The sequence below is a fragment of the Botryllus schlosseri genome, chromosome 4 (genome assembly GCF_051294905.1).
Source record: "Botryllus schlosseri isolate E-star chromosome 4, Bs_hap1, whole genome shotgun sequence".
NCBI lineage: Eukaryota > Metazoa > Chordata > Ascidiacea > Stolidobranchia > Styelidae > Botryllus > Botryllus schlosseri.
Window position 1 is genome coordinate 29,894,168 of NC_137239.1, and position 22,880 is coordinate 29,917,047.

Here is a 22,880-nt window from a genome sequence, read left to right on the forward strand (position 1 = left end):
CTACGTGTGCGTGAGGGATACAACGTCTTTTTGCATGTATATTTAACTAGATATCCGTTATTTGATTCAAGATAAATGATAAATTAATCCGTCTTTCATACAGCTAGCAAAATTTAATGACTTTGAATCATCACTCATACTTCGAAAATTCAATTTGACTTGAATTGTGACTTGACTCGTGACTTGACTTGACTCGACTTGACTCGAGTCACCTCCAAAAAAACGAGTGACTTGACTTGACTCGAGTCACCTTTGAAAATTGATTGACTTGACTTGACTCGAGTCAAAATCTGCAATGACTCGAGATGACTCGTGACTCGAAGGTAGTGACTTGATCCCAACACTGGTTCAAGATGGATACCGTGCTTTTATTATATTACAATCTTCAAGTTATATTCAATCATGTCTGGAGCGTGTTTACAACATGTGTTGGTGGTTACAGCTGTTATTTACATGTGCGGGTGTATTTACATCGGTTTGACGTTGAAGTATCGCAGGTATCAACCAGGTATCACTGGGGGTAACGCAAGCATTCCTGGCCCGACCACCATCTCTACAAGCTTACGAACAACGAAGTGACGCGAAAGACACGGTATTTTTTATTGGGAACTGAATAAATACTAGTCAACGCTCGAGATTACTGGATCATGATGTGACTAATCGACCTCGATACCGACACATGCCACTTCATTTTCACCGCTTATCGTATATTGTTATTTTATGTTTATTTTCTATTCATTGTACAATGACTCTTATTTCCACGTTCTAGGCCAAAGTGTTTGTCTGATGAAAAGACGACTCCAAGTCGTTTTAGCTCCTTCCTATCTTTGCCTTGCCTCGCAACACTGTAGATCTTGTGTCGTTTTGAGATGATACAATTATTATACTGATAATGATGAATAAATTGCGAAACTCAGACTGAATGTGCAGTTGTGCACCTGTCTGACTACATACAGCCCAAGCATGACACACGCGCGTCCGGCGGCCGTAAACACAGTCTCGACGTGATACCTGCGATACCTGAGTATATCCACATGGCCCTCGCGATCTTTAATGCGCTGACGCTGCATGTCTGCTTTGCTCCATGTCCGATATCTGCACAAGTATTTTTTATGATATATCATATATGTATTGTGGTGTTACTGGTTTTATTGCATGTCATTTGACGTCTTTGGTCACTGGAACGAGATGAAACCTCCATACTATACTTGACCAGTCACTGATTACTACATAAACCGCGCGTAATATTATACGGTACAGTCTGAGTCTGTAACATGCTGTGAATGGAACGCACATGATATATACTGCCTGCGATTGTATATCGTGCCTACTTTCGCTGGGACTACCGGAATGACAGAATGATTGCACTGTGTGGGTATTGAGGTTACTAATTACCAAATAACGTTATTCTGCAGCCTCTGAAGTGGGATGTTGATTTCAGCATAAAATGACATCCTAACGGCTAACGCTAACCCTAAGGCTGACAGTATAATCCGCGATCCCATTCGTTGCGGACTAGTGATGCTTATTACACAATTTCCGTGACATCAATTTTTTTAGTCAGCGTATCTCATAAATCAAGTGGGTGAGCAGAGTTCGGAGTTGTCGCTCGTAGATATTTAGTCTGTGATGTTTAAGACCGCTATTTTGACGCATGACCAATGACGTATTGTTAATTCATTCAATTTTATTCAAAAATGCTGTTACCAGTCACAAAATCCATGAGATTATCACACAATGAATTGAATCTAAGCGGAGTACCGACACGAATTTATTAATCAAATGTCCATGCAAACGAAAACGAGGGTAGAATCTAGAATCACAGCACTCTTTGTTTGCATCCCAAGTCTCAGACTGGGATGGCTTTGTCAATTTGCTCTACGGCTCGATATATTATAGGTGCCATGATCATGCCAGGCCTGAATTGAAAGAATGTAATCTGTAAAATATTAGATTCTATAGGTGCAAGGAACGTCAGGTAAAGGCAGTAGGCCCAACTCCAGGCGATACAGGCCTGTTCAACTACTAGGTCTAATCTAAAATTGAATAATATATTCATATTGAAATAAACCCAAAGTGGTAGGGGTCATCGCAACTAGTGAATAATTGAAAAACAAATGTACATCTACAATCGTAGCACCAAAGACCAAATATATAGGGTACGATTGTTTGTTAATACAATACAATGTTCTTCCCAATTATCTATACTAGTTGCTGATGAGTGTAGGCCAAAAATCGCCGGGTTTATTTCAATATGAATATTAGGGCTGTTCAAAAATAACCTTTTTTCCTGAATCTTGCTGGTTACTTGATTAAATCGTTAGGTTGCCTTAAAAAACGACGCACACCAAATTTGAATTCATTCCAACCAATATTCGCGGGTTTCGTAGAGTTTGAAAATTTTGAATTTGCCTAGAAATGCAAAAAAATTTTTTTTTCAAATTTTTCTGCCAACCCCATGAAATTGTTGCGCTGTCTTCAAAGACGATGCAAAACAAATTTGACTCAATTCGAAGCCGTAGAAGTGGAGTTATTTCAGTTTTTCTTCGATAATTCTGGGATTATCCTTGATTGTTGGATCATCCCAGAATTATCATCAAAAAACTTGAATAACTCCGCTTCTGCAGCTTGGAATTGAGTCAAATTTGTTTTCCATCGTTTTTGAAGACAGCGCAACAATTTCATAAGGTTGAAAGGAAAATCTGACTAAAATTTTTTTTGCATTTTCAAGCAAATTCAAAATTTTCAAACTCTACGAAATCCGCGAATATTGGTTGGAATGTATTCAAATTTGGCGTGCGTCGTTTTTTAAGGCAACCTAACGATTTAATCAAGTAACCTGCAAGATTCAGGAAAAAAGGTTATTTTTGAACAGCCCTAATGAATATATTATTCAATTGTGTAGGCTTATTAAAGCTCTTTACCTCCAACAAGAGTCTTCAATCACTAATTTGTTATCTACGCGGATGCTGGAATGTTGATTTAAAACAAATGACAATCATACTTTTAATTACAATCAATGATGACCCAATGATTTTTCGATTACAGAACATAGAATGCCAATTTCGTTACAGTACAATCCTTGAAATGGAGCTAGGAAATGGATTTCACAAACCGCTCACATCCCCAAACGCTGACGAGCACCAACAAATGCTCCTGTACTTTGACAAGCTGAAGTCTTCCGACCAAGGATTGGAGTATTCCGTCACCGAGTTATTAAACGAGGAGGGCAAGTCACAGCAAGAAGAACTTGTGTTTTTGCACTGGAAAGTTGTGGAATCGCATGTAAAGCAACGTAGCGATTCATTACCAATGCATATCAGACGGTGGTTGAAAGAGGCTTTACTTGAATGGATTAGAAAACACGCTAATGGGAGCTACAATGTACCGACATACCTTCGAAACAAAGCAGCTCAGGTCTTTGCATTGGTATTTGCACATGAGTTCCTGCTAACATGGCCAACGATGATTTTGGATACCATGAAAATTTGTCTTGAAGCGCCAAAACCGAGTGGTGTCGATTTTTATTTGCGTGTCTTGCTGGCAATTGATGTGGAAGTTGTCGATCGCGTGATCACACACACGGAGGCAGAACAGGCTCGCAACACTAAAATTAAGGACACAATGCGTGAAGTATGCATTCCTGATATGGTGGAGTCTTGGTATAATTTACTGGTCGTGAATACGGAAAAACTGGATAAAAACATCACGTCAATGTGCATGAATGTTGTCGGATGTTACATCGAATGGATTGATATCAACATGATCGCGAACGAGAGATTTTTGACCATTATTTTCTCTTTTCTTACTGAAAAAACGAATTCGGAAGTCCGCGAAGCTACGTGCGAGTGTTTGAGAGAAATTGCATGTAAAGGAATGTCTCCTCAAGACAAAGTACGTCTGGTCCAAGTCCTTTGGCCTGAAATTCGAAAATACTGCCATGTAAGACCGGAAGAAGACATCGATTTTGTGATCAAATTATCGCGATTAGTGGGCGGCATCGGTTCAACGTTAGTCTTCACTTTTAATAAGTTACTAAAATGCGAAAATACGCCTGAAACTCAACAAAACATGCACGCAGTCAAAGATTCTATCAATGACAAAATAGAATTTTGTTTCAAATTCCTATCTCACGACGATGACGACGTTTCACAGCAATGCGTGCAGGTGGCGTTGGATTACGTTGATTTTTTGAAGAAAAAAAACTGGCTGGATGATGCAGAGAAGCAAAACATGGTGACTTTATTCGGGATTTTGGTGCGAAAGTCAAAATATGACGAAGAATACTGTTTTGAGAACGAGGGTGAGGACGAAGCGGAATTTAAAGAATATTTGAAATCGCTGAAAAATATTTACGAAAACCTAATTCTGCTGGAACCAAAGATTTTACAGACACTCCTACTTGAATTGCTACGTTCAACTCTGCCAAACTGGCAAATAGTAGACTTCAGCACCGTTGAAGTCACAATCAGACTATTGTACTTACTAGGAGAATCGTTAGCCGTAAATCTCGGAACATTATTCTCAAACGATTCCAAATCTTTGTTGCAAGAAATGATGGCTGTGCTCACATCAAGCGGTGTCTGCGACCACACACATCCATATGTGCGTCTTATGTTTTTTGAAACTGTAGTCCGTTACGACAGATTTTTCATACTGCAAAGCACCGAGGCAAAGGTCTTGTTTCAAGTAACGAAAGCGTTTTTGGATATCCGCGGTATTAAATCCGATAATCCAACTATCAGAAGCCGTTGTGCTTATCTGTTATCTAGATTCGTTAAAACTACGTCCAAAGCATTGCAGAATTTCTGCGGTGAGCTTCTACATGATATTCAAGACTTGCTTGTTTTGAGTCCATCGAACAGCATTGAACGAATTCTTTCAAACGACGACCAACTGTTCATATACGAACTCGCCGGTACTTTAATTGTCAACAGCGATTCTGATGTCAAAAATGCAATGATGACTAATTTATTGCGCCCTCTCGTCGAAGGATTTCCAATTTTACTCACAAAAATGCATGAAATCGCGAGTATTGAAGACAAAAACGGAGATCAAAATCGGATTGAAAGCACAGCCATGGCAAAAACAATCAACTACGCAATGTCATACGCAAGCCGTACTAGCAAAGCATTCAGTAACAAACACACCATGGCTCAAGCTAACTGTTCCGCAGTATACACGGAGACCTTACGAATATTTTTATCAGGATTTGAAGTCGAAATACACCATGACATCATCCATTCCGGTATCAGGCAGTATTTGCATCGTATGGTGATTTGTTTGGAGGATGAAGTCTTACCTTTTGTGCCTGTCGCGGTACATAATCTTTTGAAACATTGCGACGCACGCGCGTTACATCAGTTTATTCCGTTGATTAATCAAATCGTGAACAAGTTTAAAAAAGTGGTCTCGCCTTTTCTGGTACAGATTTTCATGCCTGTTGTAAAAACAGTTTTCAAAATACTATCGGAAGACCGTGAATCTGAAGACTTGAAAACTGTGCGACGTACCTATTTCCAATTCATCCACGCGATCGTATCTAACAATCTGTCCGACGTGATTCTCTCTCAACAGCGTCAAGACTCTGAAATGGTCCTAATCACTTTAAGGCAAGGGGCTGTGGATTACCCTGACCCTTCAGCTCAAAAAGTCTGCTTCAGCATATTCCACAAGTTCGTTGAATCATGGAAAGTCAACAAAAACGAGGTTCTCCGTGATTTAATCATGCATATCGTAATACCGTCGTGTTTTCAAGCTCCCATGAGGCCGACCTTTGACCTCACAGACGCTCAGACGGTTCTTGTGTTGAAACAAACATCATCTATGATGAAAGACTTGTATGTAGCTTTTGGGGATGAAATTATAGTCGCACTGCAAGCTTACCTGCCAACAATAGAATTTTCTGCGCCGTTGACCGAAGAATATTGCCAAGCCTTGAAGCAACTCGATGTGAAACAATTTAGGAATTACACAAAAGCTTTTTTCCAACGTGGCAGGGGATGATGTTTGCGTTTTTCTTGTGTGATTACGAAGATGTGTTTGTGTCAAATGCAGGGCTGGGCAGAATGATTCGAGTACTCGGATCTGAATCGAGTATGAATAGTAATGCTTGAAGTCAAGCATGGAAATTGAAAATAATATATTCATATTGAAATGAACCCAAATATTTTTGGCTGACACTCATCATCCCAATATTTATTTTGTTTCAAGCATCGAAAAAGATGCCGCCATATAAGTATTTTGAACTGTAACTTAACAGTAGTCAGCATCAATACAATGCTGTTACTGCAAGTTTGATGCAATATTTTAACAGATTTAATTAACATAAACTTAAATTCGGAATAGTCACCATTGGGAGGTACAGGACTTGAATATACAATTGAATAATTAACTCGTATTGAAATATTCCCAGATATTTTTGGCTGGCATACGCGAACAGCTTATAGAAAATTGGACATAACATTGTATACGGTATCAACAATCGTATCACAACGTATGACAATGCCGGTATGAAATTTTGAATAATAACCATTGGATTGATATTTATTTTCTAAAAAACGGTAGAGAACCAAAGTCAACTTTTCAATTTGTGTGATTGGCATATTTGACAGTGTAACATTGCTGCTCAGGACTGACTTTGGTCACCGCTAGAAAAATTTACCAAATGATTGAAAAATATACCACTAAGAGTTTCATTTTCAATGAAAATCATAGTTTCTATACTATTTTCCGCCTTGGTAGGCTATAAACCTAGATTGTCCATATGGCAGCATACAAAACATGTAGTGCAAGGTCACGCACGTAGCTGGAAATGATATATCTGTGAAGCCGCGATCAACCCACAACATTGTCACAGAGTGCAATGAAATAGGCATGCTCAAAAATTGAAAAAATATTTTACCGCGGTGTAAAACTGGCATTATATTGTTTGCGGTTGCATGAAAGGTACCTATTTGAACTTTCCGCATTATTCATGCTGTTATGATGCACAATGAGTGAAACTTGAATTCTTGACTTGAAGCCAAATACTCTACTCAGAATCAAATCACTCAGTGTACGATTTTGCCCAGCCCGCTTCAAAAGTTGGACAAACGAACGTATTTCGCTTTATTTTATAGCAATTCTCAAATTCTGAGATTTGTTCTCCGTTGGGTGTGGGTTTGGGATTTTGAAATTTGCTTTTATAAGGCATGCTCGTATCTTATGAGCCGAACGTTTCATGTTGGGTATCAATTTTCATTTTTTTCTTTAGATGTATATATTTTGTGAATAGCGCAGACGATGTCTTCTGACATTGTGGTTTGGGAGTGGCTGGAAGACAATGGTGGGTGTACTTCGATTCATTTTTTCCTGTGGCGGTGTCTAAAGTTGAGCGTTTTCAGGTCTTTTTTTCGCGTACGAACCCAAAACTTCAAACGAAATCGAAAAAGCTTCTAATTCGCATTCCACCGTCTCTGTCGATGTTCGTCATATGCGTTATGTCATCGATCCGAACACAAAACAACAGACTAACAGAGACACAGGTGAGTCTGTATGGATGTCCACAGTAGTGTCTATGTCCTCTTGAAAGGATTAGTCCTCTTTTCTCAAGAAAAGCGAATGGTTCTCCGAGGATGCTCAAAATGCTTGAATGTCCTCTATTTTCGCATTTCGAGTTACGTGCTTATACTTTCAACAATACTTTTTTGCGAGTCGTATTTATTTTCCAAAAAAAATACTGTATCCATGAAACATGCTGAATTGCTGGTTTAAACAAGGTTTTCCAACAAATCGTCTGGTCAACCCGACCTTCTTCATTGTTATTGCAAACATTGTTTGACGATGGACGTTTTTAACATGCGATGATCTGGCACAATTTTGGACTTAACAGATCTATTGGATCAGTTGTGAGCATCTTGGCGGTAGTACATAATTCCAATGATATTTCATGTAAACAATTTCACGAACTCGTTAAAAATGATCTTTCTTTATTGGCAATTAAGTTAAGGGAACCCAGAAGTATTCATGGGCCGCATTTGAAAGAGAAATTTGATTTTTTGTGTTCGTTCTTGTAACTTTTGCTTTGTTTTGTTTTTGTAACTTTTGCGGGAAGGTGACGTAAAACATCCTCAAACATAACAATTCTACTTTCGTTTTACTTACCGGTAAAAATCTTTTTGGGTGCTGAAGATAGGGTATGCCTGTTTTGACTTGGTCACCATGATTCAGGAATGACCCGTCAGATTCGAAGGACTGTGCTGCCTTGTACAAGCGCTTTCGCTCGAGGACTTAAATGGGAATGGCAAGATCACAGGTTGGTTCATTGCTGGCCACTACTCTCATTTTTCTGATTCTCTCATTTGAAACGCAGGCCCTGGCGGCCGTACGCCGCAGAGCTGGTTGAAGAGATTGATGAAGCGCATCAGCGTGGAGACAATACTCTGAATCTATCGTTGAAACATGCAGACATGCCGTATGAAATAGATTTTCGGAATATGACACAGGTACAGCCCAGACTTGAACTAGATAATTCTAGGTGTCTAATTAGACCAAAATGTAAGTAATTTAATTCTAATCTGATTTGTGAAATGTTTCTACACTCTCATTTTATTTCTAATTTAATTTCTGGTTTTCCTGGAAATGCTACAGGAAAACTGCATTTTGCGAAACGAGCTAAGCCTGCTGTACAGGCATTTGCTATTCTCATGCCCAGGAGAACCAACTTTGATTTGATATGACCTAAACTTGATGCAATTTCCGTGTTTTCTCGAATTCTGCAATTCTAATCTAATTTGAGAAAAAAAACTATAGTTATAATTCTAATATTAGTCTAATATGGAAAAAATGTAACTATATTACTAATTTCAGTCTAATTTGAAGAAAAAAACGGTAGCTGTCCTGTCATTCTTATTTCAATCTAATTTGAGAAAAAACTATAGTCATGATTCTAATACTAGTCTAATTTGGAGAAAACAAGCTATATTACTAATTTCGGCTAAATTTGGAAAAAAGCTATAGTTATCATTCTTATTCTAATCCAGTGGTTCTTAAACCTTGCCTCGAGCGCCCCCCAGGGGGCGCTGGTGATTTTGAAGGGGGCGGAAACGCTCAGGGGGCGATATGGGGGGCGCTGGGCTCAGGGGGGCGATATGGGGGGCGCTGGTAAAAAATGGCTTCGTAGTAGATAATGTGGTAGTAGGACATATCCTTAATGAGTATTCAGAGCGATTTAACACCAAAAACTTCATTATATATAGCCCACAAAAGACATATAGGTTTAATTGTCCATAGGCGCCTAAATGACTGGCACCGAATGTTCCTGTTTTGGCAATCTGAACCTCAGAAGACGAATTCTATCTGGCAGGGAAAAATTATATGCCAGTGAAGAAATACCAATTTGAAATCGTGTGCGTCTTGTAGTTTAGTACTATTGAGCGACAGGGATATATAGAACTAGATATCCCTGTTGGGCGATATCCCTGTTTGGCGATTCTATATTTTTTTTATATAGCAGACAGGAGGTCACGAAATAACATCATGCAGTGAAGTCATACCAACGAGTCCGCCCGCCCGAATATGTTTAATTATTAGTTACGGGCCCTACAGTTTCCAAGACACCTCACAATGTTCCCTCTACGTTTTGACGAGTCTGCGCACACTCACCAACTCACTGTGCAGATCCTTGGACAACAGTGCGTAACGACTAAAAAAAGGTCATAACTTCGGATTTGTTGTGCGCAACGTAGATTTTCGGTGGGCAGAGACCGTGTCAGCACTGAGCACAGGCGCAGCTTAGAGGGAACGTTGCACCTCACTCAGCTCTACCGGTAAATCTTGTAACGTGAGCAGAGAGGACAAGAAATTGATAGCAATATATATATGCAATTCCCGATCTTATTGACCGATTTTATCATGAATTATCGAAAATTTTCGCGCTTCGCACTGGCTCGCTAAACAGTACAGCTGATTTCATGGCAAAAGCGAACAACGTGATGGGGGGCGATCGGTTTATCACTCCTATGGGAGCCTAAGACCCAAGTTTTTTCGGGGGGCCTGACGAAGTGTCGTTTCGTTCTTGCCAACGGGTATACGCCCGAAGATGTATAATTATTATTGAGGGGTCCTACCTTCTCAATCACACATCACTCAGCTCTACCGGTAAATCTGTTTACGTGAGTAGAGAGAGGATTAAAATTGATATCAATATATATGCAATTCCCGATCATATTGACCGATTCAATAATAATAATTATTGAAATTTTTCGCGATTCGCACGTCTAGGCGAGAATAGCTGGCTCAGTAAATGGACACCCAATATAGATGACCAGTATCAGCAAATAGCGGATAGCCGAAGGGGGTCTGGGAGCGAAGCCCCCCGGAAGTTTGGTTTATCACCCTATGGGGGGCCCAAGACCAACGTTTTTTTGGGGAGGCTGACGAAGTGTTGTTGCCGCCCTGGTAACGAATTAATTGTACCTACGGGCACGCCCGACTATGTTTAATAATTAATTACGTGCCCTTTATTTTCCAATACAACAGCTCACTCAGCGCTACTGGTAAATCTGATTACGTGGGCTGAGAGGATAAAAAGTTTATAGCGACATATATATATGTATTTACCACCTATTCATTCATGCATTATAGAAAATTTTGGCACCTAGAGCGACCAGGCCACACAAACTTTGCTGACCATCGAAATCACGCTATACGGGGTTCTTGGGGGCGAAGCCCTCAGAAGCTGTGTTTATCACGCTATGGGTGCACAAGGCAATCGTTTTTAGGGGTTTGACAAAGTGGTGATACGGCCCTTCCTTTTACTCATTGTCTTTATTACATTCCTCACAATATGACGTTGGGGGGCGCTGGAGCACGATAATCTTTGAAGGGGGGCGCTGGAGGAAAAAAGGTTAAGAACCGCTGTTCTAATCTATTTTGATAAAAAGAATCTGTATATTTATAATTCTAATACGCTACTAGTCTAATTTGGTAAAGACTAGCTATATTACTAATTTCAGTCTAATTTGGAAAAAAAACCATAGTTATTATTCTAATTCTAGTCTAATTAGAAAAAAATTTAGCTTTCATTCTAATTCAAGCCTAATTGAAAAAAAACTGTAGCTATTATTCTAATTCTAGTGTAATTTGGAAAAAAAAAATATAGCTATAAGGTATTATTGCGATTCTGATCTAATTCAATAAAGCTAAAAATTTTCTAGCTACGATACAAACTTGATATGCGCAGGTAAACATCCAAACTCACTACTGGAGGTCAATTCGAACACAGCATCTGAGCGGGTCTTATGCGTCCAACGTGACGACGTTGCCTTCATCTGTGCCGAGTCCCTCCTCAAGCCTTTCAAAGTCAGCACAAAGTTTTGCTGGTCCATCTCAGGCCTCTGTGGCGCCACAGTCTGGTTCGGTCATCGGGGCATCAAGTCAACCGATGAGACGGAAAAGGTTCGTATGATATTAATAAAATACGGTAATAAATATAATCAAAATATCAGAGTTGTAACCAAGTTCCCAGTCACAAGTCTATTTTATAGTTTTGACTCGAGTAAAGCCGAGTCATTTTCAATTCCTCACAGAGTCAACTCCGAGTCAGGGTGCAACGGGTCCAGTTCAAGTCAGGTTCAACTGACTTCTATAAAACTCTTGCGTGATATCCAAGGCCTCACATTCGCAGCACACTCATTTTTCTCATTCTAAACATGATTTGCTGCAGCTTCATCTTGCAATCATAGAGGATATTGGCCTTATTCTATGAACTGTACAGGTACATCTTACACGTCTCATTTGCTTTGGAATTGACACTGTAACCATTTTTTGGTATGTGTCCGTCATGTGTTTCTCAAGTTTACGCTATTTTGTTGCCTGTTTTGTTATTTTGTGATGATGAATAAAATTTTGTCTCTCTCTATTCAAACCGATAAATGACCGTTTCTGGGCCTATTTTTCAATTGTCGGACCTCACATACGAGACTTGAATATGTCGTATAGAATGTGTTGAGTTCTATGACTTGCTAGAGTCAATACAAAAATTGACTTTAGCCGAGTCATTTTCCTCTTCTAAGTAAATGACTCTAGTGGACTCGACGAAACATTGAAAATTGTGACTCGAGTCGAGTCATTATAACCCTGCCAAATATATTATATTATTTATTTATATCTGCGATACTTTTGCAGCGTAGCTTGGAAAGATTGCCCACACGGCGGAATATCTTCCTCAGCTAACAGTGAGTATATCAAGCTTTGACCCCAAGCCCCAGAACAAACGCATTTACAACAGGAGGTGGTCAATAATGAAGTACTTCACTTTTTTCGAGTACTCGAATAGGATTTGCTTATTTCCACCACCTACTCGAGCGGTCATGATTTTACTGCTTACAATTTGAAACTTTTTATGCATTGTATTTTCAAGTAGAAAGTGGTCTTGGGAAAGGTTCCAACCACGTGAAATGAACTATGTACTGTGGCTGAATATATTTCCAGAAGTTCTATATGTAGTGTCATTAGGCAATTAGCATTCGTCACGAAGATGCGTCTTGTGATTTCGGGTCAGTCAAAATTGAGCGACTTAGTGGTTCGATTCTGAATCGAGTGCTCGGCTGCGGGTGTTCGGCTATCGCTCATTATAACATAGGGTTACCGTAAGCTGTCTTTTAGGAGGATTTGTCCTCTTTTTTTAAAACTTTTTTGAAAGTGTCTTCGGAGGACTATCAAATGTCCTCTTTCTGAGAAATTGTCCTCTGTTTTAAAAATTTTGGTCAAGTGTGTGTGGAAATTCAACTTGGATATAGGAAATGAGTACTCAAGTACCGGTCTGGCGGGTCTTTCGGGAGTTGAGCCAGGTAGACGACCTTTTTTTTAGTCAACCAGAAGAATTTGTGGAAAAATTCCAGTTTTCAGCTTTCAGAATTTTTAAGAAGTCTCCTATTTTTCGGATCTCAAGATACGGTAGCCCTATTATAACATGATCTGAAAAGTTGAAATTTGTACTTTCTATGCAACCACAGAGAATACAATGCCACTTCTACATCACAATGTTATTTGCTTTCTGATATGTTTAAATATTTATGCTGTTACTTGTACTTTGCAACGTTGATTACTCTGACCACCTTTGCATTCCAATCAGGTCAAACGCAGAATGTATCTGTGAGCGAAGCGATGTCTTTGCATACTCAAAAGGTAGAGAACGGATCTACAGAGGTTTGCGCCGTGTGCCAAAACAATCTTGACCAACAGTCTGGCTTTGGAAATGGTGAGTCTCTCTCCTATGAAAGTTTGTCACGCAGCGAACAGCATAACGTATGATAGCTCATTTTGCCTTTTATTTTGGTGTGATGATAGGCTTGGCTGCATCAGTCTTAGACTTTTACAAACTACATGATTTTCAAAACGCGCAACTGGAACTGCAACTGCTCACTCTTCAATACTCGCAACTAGAATTAGGACTAGAAATACTCACTTTTTGGAATTCGCAACTAGAACTGGAACTCCAAAAATGGAACAGTTTTTAAAAGTCTTCAGTTCTAGTTCTCGTTGGGAGTTCTAGCACTACTCACTTTTCAAATTGTACAACTACAACAGGGGTGTCAAACATACGGCCCGCCAGACGATTCCATCCAGCCTACGAAGCAATTTTGAGTAAATTAAACATGCTTATATCATCCAGCACACTCGTGACAAATGTTGACGTATAGGAAATACTTTCAATAAATAATCCCTCAAGACAGCAAATGTCGAGCACGTCCATTGTCCATAGGTCACATTATAACCACCCGACTGCGGGGTTGTGGTTTCACCGTAGTTACCTTTCGGAATAAGCCCATGACATTTTGACAATCAATTCCAAGAGGGCAAAAAGTGCACACTGATCTCAGAGTTTTATGGAAAAATGGACCAAAACGTAGTTATTCACAGAAGCGAAAACGCCAATGTGGAACCGTTACATACGGTTTACTAATAGAATATATTAGTCAAACAAAATATATAATTCAAATATCTGTGGTCGGACTTCGGTGTCACTTAAGACTCGAAAGGTCCCCGGACTACAGTTAAATCTCTTGCATTAATTTCTTATCAAACACATGGCTAACGCCTGTGCATAGATAAGTGCCAACTTATATCGATAGTCGTTTGCGCCACTGTTTCAACGGTTCATATCGGTATTCAACCGGCCAAGCATCGTTTTTTTTGGCAATTCCGTTGTTCGCGAATAAAGGTGTTGCTACTTGCTAGAATAAAGCCCCTGTGATTCGTAGTACCATTTAATTTACTGAAATCTATATATAATAATAAAGTATTCGAGTGATCATTCTGGAATCAGTTGACTGGTGCGGCCCGCGAGCGCTTTGAAGGTTTGAATCCGGCCCGTGACGAAATTTGAGTTTGACACCCCTGAACTACAACTACTCACTTTTTGATTCTTACAACTACTACTAGGACTATTCACTTTTCAATACTCGCAACTAAAACTAGTACTACTCACTTTTCATAATCTAGAACTAGAACTACTCAGAACAACAGTTAGTTGCGGATTTTTAAAAGTCGTCAGTTCCAGTTCTGTTTGTAGTTGTGAATTTTGAAAAGTGAGTAGTTCTAGTTCTAATTGTGCATTTTCAAAATCCGGTAGTTTGTGCAATCTGACTCTCATAAGATCAGTAGCGAATGTCGGTGATACGTTGAATCTTATTGAAAATGTAGGAAATATTTACTATATTTGTATTTCTCATGTTACAAACAGCATTTTTACCAACAGGCACCGATGTCGTGGAATTGAACAAGTGCAAACACACATTTCATCTGGAATGCATAGAAGCGACGTACTCGCACGGAGTCAAGGTACCGACTTGCCAATTTCATCGACGCATTCACCGGACCGGCCATGTATTCAGGGTGGTTGCATCGTCTGCCCGTATTGCAATACGTTGCACGGAATAAAGACCGGCGACCAGCCCGCTGGGACCATGACATACTCCAGGTCACACTATTCACTACCAGGTGAGATATAGTCAGAGATAGAGTAAGTATTGCTACTCGATTAGCAGTGAATCAATAAATAAAAATTAAGTCAAGTGAATAAATTGAGTGAATATAATAATAATTATTTTTTCAAATTGAACTGACCACTTGATAAATTTGGTTGGTTGGCTAAAAAAACGCTGCACATCAAATTTGGCTCAATTCCAACCAGTGGAAGCGAAGTTATTGCAGTAGAAAATTTTGGATTTGAAAAAATAGTATTTGCGGAGGCAAATTCTTCCATTATTTATTATAGACCTACCAAACGTGAATACTATTTTTTCAAATTCAGTTATAGCTCCACAATTATTTCCAAATTAGATTATAATATAAATATAGCTCCACACTACACAGTGTATTCCAATTTTTTTTAAATATATTGATGTTCTAGTGTTGAAATTGACAAGAAGTAGATTGTATGTCCGAGGTCAAGAAATCTTGTTCCAAATTAAACTAGAATGAGAATAATAGCTCTACAGTTTTTTCGAAATTAGATTAAAATTACAGTTACCGGACTCTCAAAAACCTGCAAATGGAATGAAGCTCAGTTCAAATATAATTAGAGTTGATTCTAACACGCACGCGAATGGTTAATGCCTGTACAGCAAACTTGGCTGGGTTTGCACGATCCAGTTCGGTAGCATTTCAGGAAAAGCATAAATTTGACTAGAATTAGATTACCGGCATCACTCTCTTATTAGTCTAATTAGACAACTAGAATTATCCAGCTGTCGAAGCATGGTACCGGAAGCCTCCTGCTGCATCAGATTTTGTTCCCTCTTCGCAGGCTATCAGGGCCACGGAACCATCGAAATCCAATACAACATTCCGAGTGGGACCCAATACAGCGAGCATCCTCACCCGGGGCAACAGTTTACAACCCCAGGCTTCCCGAGGAGAGCCTACGTACCAGACTCGGACGAAGGTAGATCTGTGAGTATCTTGAATGACTGTTTTTTTCTCTCCGTTCTCAGCCTAAGGCGCATGATGATGTCACACAAAAATGCACTTGCTCAACATGACCTAGGCAATGGCAATATTAATCAATGTGAGCGACAATCTTTTTTTTCTGGATGCCGGGGATTCACTGATTGCTAGGATGATTTTTTTACCTAAAAACGGAAGATTTTGGCCTAAAACTTTTGACATTTTTTGATTTTAAAAAACTCAATTTTGAACCAAATTTTGACCTAACGTATGCAAATTAGGTGTTTTCCCATGTAATGTTGGAATTGTACTACTTGCCTTCATTTCTGGTTTGAACTGTCTGTCCTTACGAAGTAGTTTGTCCTTAAAAAACTTTTATGACTGAAAAACTGACAAATTTTTACATGGAAAAAACTTTGTTTTAATAAAATCCTACCCTATGAAGAATTCCAGTAGTTATATCACGTATTATGGTGGAAATAATTTAAATTTGTTGTAGTACAACGAAAGATACTTCCCTACATTCTCGGGTAGAAAGTGTCTGTACTTACCAAGTAGTAAGTAGCTTGCCAATAACGAGAAAGAATGTTCTACAGCAGCAGTTGTTGGCAGAAAACACTGAAGTTGTGCGTACACTGCTGGTGACACACCGTGTTGCTTCATTCTGACAATGGTGTCTACATCACAACTTTTCATCATGCGCTTCTTGATATAAGAACGACGCAATGCCCACGCTGTCTTGCTTCAGTTAGGATATCGCGGTACGTTGAGCATAACACCATGTCAACCTATTTGTTTCATTTGAATCTATAAAGTAGGCTACAAGCCGTAAAATGATAAGTTCACCAACAGTGCAAAATCGACGATACAACCGAAATGCAGGTTTCAAAAACATTTCGAATTTATAAACAATTTTGACATTTTTTGACCTAACTCAACAATTTTGACAAAAGTTTGACTTTTTTGGCATGTAAAAAAAATTCGCCCTTCTGATTACATTGTTAGGTTGCCTAAAATATCGCTGCACAACTAATTTTGCTCAATTGCAACTGGTAGATGTGCTGAAAATTTTGAATTTATTACCAAAAAAAATTCAAATTTTACTGTTAACCCCATGAAATTGTTGAGCTGTCTACAAAAACGATGCAAAACAAATTTGACGCAATTCCAACCCGTAGAAGCGAAGTTATTTGATTTCTTCATTAATGATTACCCACCGTCCAGGCTATTCTTGCGAATCCAAAATTTGCAACTGCAATATCTTGTTTCTACCAGTGTTGGGATGACTCGAGTCATGACTTGACTCGAGTCAGACTCGAGTCAACATTTTCGTATGACTTGACTTGACTCGAGTCACTTTGCAAAAATGACTTGACTTGACTTGACTCGACGCTTCAAAAATGTGGATTGACTCGTGACTCGGAGCAAAATTTACGAGTCAATTTCAAGTCATCAATAAGCAAACAGTGTCGACTAAATCATTGTATCATGTGCACGTTCGGATTATTCGCGATACGGCGCTGACACTTGTGAGAGCAACCAGTCAGTCATTCACTTATTGTGCGTTTCACTGGTACTCCATTGTTACATCACAAATAAATTGACCGCAAACGAAATGATCACGGCATACGTTGTCGTAGTAGTAGTAGTAGTAGATTAATAGAAACGTATCTCTGTTTCTTAGTCGACTGAGCGCTTACATTAAGCAGTACCCACCTTTACCAACCCTCCTCTATGATTTAAATCGAATGAATATGGTTTATGCGTTCATATTCTCACGGATGTGCGTAGATGGGTGGTGTATAGTACCATATCAATTTGTTTAAACTTCTCGAAGCTTCGTATTTGATCCTCTATTCTGGCTGATAATAACAGACTGTAGCATGTAACTAGTTAATGACGTATTTTATTCGCAGTTCTACGTGTGCGCGTGCGATACATTGCCTTTTTGCTTGTATGTTTAACTTTACATTCGTTATTTGATTCAAGCTAAATGGCCAATTAATCTCTTTCACGCAGCTGGCAAAATGTTATGACTTTGAATCATCACTCATACGTCGAAGATTCAATTTAATTTGAATTGTGACTTGACTCGTGACTTGACTTGACTTGACTCGAGTCACCTCCAAAAATCGATTGACTTGACTTGACTCGAGTCACCTTCGAAAATTGATTGACTTGACTTGACTCGAGTCAAAATCTGCAATGACTCGAGATGACTCGTGACTCGAAGGTAGTGACTTGATCCCAACACTGGTTTCTACAGGTTGGAAGTGAGCAAATATCGTTGAGCGTCGTTCTTTTAGACAACTTCACAATTTCACGAGGTTGACAGTAAAATTTGAACATGAATTTTTTTTCTTAATAAATTCAAAATTTTATAACTCCATCTATCTGTTGAAATCGAGCCAAATTTGGTGTACGGCTGTTTTATAAGCATCGTGACAATGTAATCAGTGAATCCCTTATGCCGCATTTTAACAATAACAGAACATTCTTACTATGTATTTGTATTGTTCAATTCATTTTATTTACCACTCCCATACTGATGTATAATTCATTTTTATGCATTTTAAAGCATTAATCTGCAGCGTTTGTTAGTTTGCAGTCGCAACTTCTTCCTATATAAGAAATGTACTTACTTAACAAAAACGTTTGTTCAATTATGGCAATGTAAAGACAAAATACAAATGTGATGTGGTCTAAAATTGAAGTTTGAGGGGTGAAAACATTTTTACGTTTGTACGGATCGGAAATATTCTCTTTGCAGATATTGTTTTTACTCGTGGAAGCTTGGAAACGGCGGCTTATATTCACTGTGGGCCGGTCAACCACAACTGGCGCTGATAACGTCGTCACCTGGTCCTCGGTCCACCACAAGACCTCAAACAATTCTCACGGCAGTCACGGATATCCGGACCCGACCTATTTGGAAAGAGTTCGCTCTGAGCTAGAGACTGTTGGAGTTTCTGATGACTGGCAATGAATTTTGTCGCATACTCTACATTCCTTATCGCTGTAGTATCTAAATATATTTTGCTGCAATTTATCTGTCAATTTCCTTCATTTTTTCTTCACAATAATTTCATTAAATAAATTTTGAATCACCAGAGGCGGTCAGTAAAGAAGTGCTTCTGCATTTTCAAAGTACTCAAGTAAGTCTAGACTACTTCTACCTAAGTTAGCAGTCCTTGAACACATACTTGGAAACCGCTGCTTCTACTTCAGCGACTGTGAGGTGGTCAACAATAAATTACTTATGACCGTCCATTAATTGGAGCAGTGGCTCTGAAACTGTGTGCCGCGAATCATTTTGGAAAAGATCATTAGTGTTATGAAATAAGGCATTTGGACAACCGTATGCAATTTTAAAAGCTTCGACTACTTCAATAACTGATAAATACGCACAAGTGAAGTGGTTACCTTGAGAGCAATCATGACATTGTAAATGGGTAGGGTAATGGCCACGACATAATTGAACTGCTATCTCTGATGGAAAGTCTGGCTTATTTCACGGTCTTATAACGAATCAACTCATGCACAATTGCACATGAAATCATGAAAGAGAGATAGAACCTTTAATCGTCCACGTAATAAAAATGAATAACAAATAAAAACTAAGTAACGAAAAGATAAACAGAACACAGTATCGCGGCACAATTAGAAATACAATGCAAATGAGATATTAATTTTGACTTCTTTCAAATCTGTTTCATAAGAGGTACAAAAGCATTCAATTTGATTGCCTTTTGCATCTTCCACGCTCATATGCTTTTCTGTTTCGAGTGCTGTAAACGAGATATACAGCTTGCTACGACGACGACACGCGGGCCGTAGGCATGTTTTGTCAACAAGACAACCTCATTTCAGTCGTATCTGTTCGTATAAACAAGAAGCCATCGCATTACGACGTGAAAATATTTAGTGAAGAAACTTTCTTGTAAGTGTGCCGGGAGCGTTTTATAATTATACGAGTTTCTGGTGATGATGGTGGTTATTCTACTGCATCCGAAATGAAAGACCTGATTCGAATCCACCAGCTGTGATAGGTGATGAATTGTAGTATATTCAAAAGAACTCGTTGCGGAAGAGTGTTAACTGAAATATTCGAGTTTATTGCTTAAATAACTGATTGGTGGTACAAAACTTAAATGCAGCTTTAAAAGCTATTCTTCGTACTCTATGAATACCCTTGTATCCTAGCAACTGCATCACAAGCGATCCGTATCGTTTCGACCGCGCCTACAAGCCCCGCCTTCGATTTCTCAACACATTCCATCGCCAATGTCTCTTGCGTAGCTGCAGGGAAATTATAGATGGAATTTATATCCCAGGAAAACCCCGAAAGGGGCTCCGGGCGTAAGCACGGTGGGTCACTGGCCCCAGAAAGAAATATTTCAGGAGATGAATTCATGGCTGCTAGCATCGGCGATGTCGTATGGCTTGACCAGACTATGAGAGAACGTCAGGGTCAGGCACCAGGCGTGGATAGAAACGGTTTAGCTCCAATCCATCTTGCTGCATTACATGGACGATTAAACTGTCTTCAACTACTGATTGAAAAATATGAGGAAAATGTCAATCTTAAATCGTCTGCCGGATGGACGGCTCTGCACCTGTGCATAAACAAAGAGATTGGTTCTAGAGCTGTGAAATGCATGAACTATTTACTATCCCAAGGCGCCGACATTGACGTATATAACGACGATAATGTGACACCAATCCATCAAGCCGCTAGTGAAGGCTTGTTTGAATGCTTGAGAGCACTAACCTCCGATGCAGATTTGGAGATTTTGACTGCAAAAGATTGTAGGGGATATACACCACTGGATTTGGCTAGAATATGGGGACACAAAAACTGCGCGAGGCTGCTAAAAAACGTGATGTGGAAGTGTAAAAAAGAGAAAAAAGCAAAGGAAATGGAGCAGTTGAAAATTGTGAAGCATATTTTTAGAGACTTGCAACAGGACGCGATACATCAGCTGCGTAACGAGCAAGATTTTTACGGCGGTGTCGCATTCGGGAATTGGTTAGCCGAAAAAGGTTTACCGGACGATCTACGCAGTCTCGCTATGTCTCATCTTGAGAGATATCCAGACGCTCCGATCGAAGGACTGTTCAAACGATTAAGAACTAGCGGCGGGCTAGAAGATTGCGCACAGAGACTCGAAAAAGGAACTGCGAAACAGCAAAAAAAACGGCATACGCTCGGAAATCAAGCTACATCTCGTAGCAATATAACTCCAAAGGCAATCACAGAAAAATCCTCAAAAATACCGGCATCGGTCGCTCAAAAAAACAGGGCAAAAAGTATTAAAAGAGTTAAAGTTACTGGGTTTTTGTCTGATAGCTCTGAAAGTGATGATGCATATGAAATATACTCACAAATTTCCAACACTAAAAATACTCTTACTACCAAGTTTTATAGCCAAACCCCGTGGAATTACAGTACAAATGTGAACAGCGAGCCTGCAACAGATATTAAACGTAAAGACATGGTCTCAATGAGCATACATCCGGATGAGTCCATGGATTTGTTACCTCCGAGCGCAAATCTCTCAGTACGACTTACATCAAGTCCAGAAACAAAGATTAGATTTACGGTACCAGGCGGGCAAATTAAGAGTGCAGACGTTAGAATGCCTAAATTGCCTCAAAAATTCTTGTGGGATTCGCTATCCGGGATGGATTCGGACAGAATAAGGATACCTCAAGAATTCAAAGCGGTGCACGTTTACGATTTGCAGAAAAAGAGATTAGGCGAAAAACCGGAAGAAGAAGCGGGCATGCATCTGCAAATGTTCGGAGACCAAAAATTTTTGCGTAAATCAACAGTTCTCGGTGCCTCATTTCCGATTAATTTCATTTCCGGGTCGGAATCGGATATTTTGCCGCCGTTGACGGGTAAAGCGGGACACACGAGACTTTTGGAGACTTTGAAAGGGATGAATTCTCCAAGAGCGTTTTTGGCATAAATTTTTTGCGATCGGAACTGACTGCAAATGTAAATTCCCGTTTTTGGCTACAGGGTAATATTGTATGTTATGTTCAAAACTTTGCCGTAAAGGCTTCTTCTTAAAGAACTTTTTTTTTCAAATTCAACTGGATATTCGATGCAATTGTTAGGTTGACTGAAAAAAGCTGCACACAAGATTCGGCTCAATTCCAACCTGTATAAGTGAAGCTATTAGATTTATTTATTAAAAATAAGAAATTGTTTTCAAATTTTACTGTCAAACCCATCAAATCGTCAAGTTGTCTAAAAAACGATGCATACCAAATTTAGCTCAATGCAAACCAAGAGAAGCGATGTTATTAGAGTGCGAATTTTGAATTTTGGGAATTTTCTTATTTGTTAATAAAAGAGCTACCCACCGTAAATACTATTATTTCAAATCATTTGCTTCTAAAGGTTAGAATTGAGCCAAAGTTGGTGTACAATGTTTCTTTAGCCAACAATTTTACCCAATAACCAGTAAAATTTGTAGAGAAAAATTAATTTTCAACAACTCTGCGGTACAATTCAACTAACTTCTGCGAAATCAATTACACTCTGTTTTAAATTTTCGAGCGTATTCCTGTTTTAGATTCTTGTGTCTTAGCTATCTTTAGTCTTAGATAACTTTAGCCTGACAATTTTGTGTCGGCTTCAGATTTTTGACGGTCAAATTTCTACGTATGAGTGTTTCTTCATTATCGTATGGGTTGATCATCATTGTTCGAATGTAACAGAACTCTGACGAACTGTTTTCTTGATAACAAATTTCAATCGCTACATTGACCGAATGCACTTAACGCAATGTACTTTGTTATAGAAGCAAAATAATTTTTGCGACCCCCATTAATTGCATTGAAATGTGTGTAACTGTATCTGTAAAATTTTATCACTGTGAGTTATATTTCATTGTGTCGCCAAATTCTAAACGAATCTGTATTAATCAGCATTT

The 22,880-nt window shown here is 39.1% G+C and overlaps 3 protein-coding genes across 3 annotated transcripts; all 3 read left to right on the plus strand.

Annotated features, from left to right (window-relative positions):
• The first annotated feature begins 2,906 nt into the window (after window positions 1-2,906).
• On the plus strand, window positions 2,907-7,256 carry LOC145437796 (exportin-T-like). The gene has a single exon (XM_080315096.1). The coding sequence runs from the start codon at window positions 2,992-2,994 to the stop codon at window positions 6,004-6,006; it is 3,015 nt and encodes a 1,004-aa protein (XP_080171222.1). The 5' UTR covers window positions 2,907-2,991; the 3' UTR covers window positions 6,007-7,256.
• Window positions 7,197-19,045, plus strand: LOC145437800 (E3 ubiquitin-protein ligase DTX4-like). Its single transcript, XM_080315102.1, has 11 exons — window positions 7,197-7,327; window positions 7,386-7,526; window positions 8,212-8,296; window positions 8,354-8,486; window positions 11,225-11,439; window positions 12,169-12,218; window positions 13,118-13,243; window positions 14,744-14,826; window positions 14,880-14,985; window positions 15,794-15,939; window positions 18,704-19,045. Exons 1-11 carry the CDS (start codon window positions 7,285-7,287, stop codon window positions 18,917-18,919), a joined length of 1,344 nt encoding a protein of 447 aa, XP_080171228.1. The 5' UTR covers window positions 7,197-7,284; the 3' UTR covers window positions 18,920-19,045.
• An 877-nt stretch (window positions 19,046-19,922) lies between these two features.
• LOC145437799 (uncharacterized) lies at window positions 19,923-22,875 on the plus strand. The gene has a single exon (XM_080315101.1). It carries the CDS (start codon window positions 20,250-20,252, stop codon window positions 21,906-21,908), a length of 1,659 nt encoding a protein of 552 aa, XP_080171227.1. The 5' UTR covers window positions 19,923-20,249; the 3' UTR covers window positions 21,909-22,875.
• The last annotated feature ends 5 nt before the right edge of the window (window positions 22,876-22,880 follow it).